General features: G+C 56.9%; 1 protein-coding gene across 2 annotated transcripts in view; it reads right to left on the bottom strand.

Moving 5' to 3' along the window:
• LOC104471531 (low density lipoprotein receptor adapter protein 1-like) overlaps window positions 1–300 on the bottom strand; it is a 4,160-nt gene extending 3,860 nt beyond the window's left edge. For both annotated transcript variants that reach the window (XM_010086902.1, XM_010086903.1), the window contains exon 1: window positions 164–300. In XM_010086902.1, coding sequence (XP_010085204.1) covers window positions 164–283 — 120 coding nt within the window. In that variant the 5' untranslated portion in view covers window positions 284–300. The remainder of the gene's footprint in view (window positions 1–163) is intronic.
• Between the last annotated feature and the right edge of the window lie 1,383 nt (window positions 301–1,683).

Raw genomic sequence — 1,683 nt, 5'->3', positions numbered from 1 at the left:
CCCGGGCAGAGCCCAGCCAGCCTCTTGCACGCCACCCCCCTCTTGGGGACAGCATGGTCCCTCACAGGGGTCCAGGGCTGGGACACTTCCCGGAGCCCAGGGGCTGGGCTCTGAACCAGCTCCTCTCCACCCCAGCTCAGCAGAGCCCCGGGCCAGCTCTCACCATGGCCACGATCCTGCGGATGGCAGCAGCAGCCATGTCTTCTCCTTTGGGTTTTTCTACCAGCGTCATCCCTAGATACTTGAGCGTGAAACACATCCCCTCAAGCAGCGGCTCCTGCATGTCCGCCCAGCTCTCGGGAAGCTCTGCAAAGACAAAATGCCTCAGAAGCCACGTGCCAGGAGCCCCACGGCTAGTGCCCGCAGAGCCACCCCCCCTTCTTGCAGCTTCACTGCTCCCAGGCGCAGTGCTGCTGCCTGCGCTCAGCAGGGCACTCTCCCAGCTCTGTGACACTCTCGGAAGAGGAACAGAGTGAGCGGACAGCTCAAAGCTTTATTTTGCCATCCCCGGAGGCACAGGGTCTGTCAGCACAGGTAGGAAGCTCCCACATATCTGCACAGGGCCTCAGATGCCGCAGTGTTCACTGCTATCTGCAAAAACCTCGCAGAGACAAACCGGGTCTCATCCTTGTCACTGCACGCAGGATGTTCTCTGTACTGCATTCATCCCGCCCGCCTGCGCCGCTGGCACACCTCGGGAACAGCAACATTTCTTGCCACACTCGCTCAGATCAAAATCCCCAAGTCGTCCCAGTGTCACTGAAACCAGACCCTCTGGCAGCCCTCGTCTGCAGCAGCAGGCTGCCAGGGAAGGGCAGCTCATCAGCACTCACAGTCCAAGCCAGGCTGACCGCAAAGCAACTGCACCACAGAGATTTTGTGCTCAGGAAGAGCTCAGACTGGTCTCGCAAGGATGCAGACTAGCTTCCAGGAAAACACGTTTTATGGATGAACTCGAATTAACAGAGGGAAGAGAGCTCCCACATGCAGAACTGCAGGCCACAGAATTAAAGGGTGACTGGCTTCTATTTCCCGTGTCCTCTCTTTTCAAATCCCATTGCTGCAGTCAAGGAAAAAACCAAAACAAAACAAAACGAAAAAACCAATGGGCAGAGTGTCTGTTCACTCAAGAAAGATTCCCTCGGGACAGCCCTCAGCACCTCCAGCCTCCTTCAGAAACCAGTCTGCTTCCCCAGGACGTGGTGCCACACGGCGGATGTGCTGGTGGGAGCAGGAGCCCCAGCCCCACGGCCAGTCCCGACACCGCTGCCGCCAGCAGAGGACACATGAAGCAAGCACCACAGGAGCATCCGTTAGAGCTCTGCTCCCACAAGACAAAGCCATCGCCTTCAACAGAAAGTTCACTCTCATCGAAGGCGAAAGCTGCAGTTACCAGACCAGGGTGCCACACACAGAGGAACAATTCTCTTGTGCCAAGCGCTTCCTGGTGGGAATGTTCACAGAGAGCTGGAGCAGATGTTAGCACACATTTACCATCCTCTAATCCCAAAGAGCGCAAGGATGGTGAGAGAGGAGACACACAGAAAGACTAAGACACAGGGAGTCACAGTCTCTCTCTTCCTGGGGATTCAGCCCACAGAGGAGGGAAGGAACAGGACGCAGGAGTTACACGCTGTGCTACAAACACCAGGTTCGTGCACTTCCCTGGGAACTGCCCAGGTA

Source organism: Pterocles gutturalis, unplaced genomic scaffold (assembly GCF_000699245.1).
Source record: "Pterocles gutturalis isolate BGI_N339 unplaced genomic scaffold, ASM69924v1 scaffold30141, whole genome shotgun sequence".
NCBI classification, from domain to species: domain Eukaryota; kingdom Metazoa; phylum Chordata; class Aves; order Pterocliformes; family Pteroclidae; genus Pterocles; species Pterocles gutturalis.
Note: the sequence above shows the minus strand (reverse complement) of the source record. Positions and strands in the feature narration are given on the sequence as shown.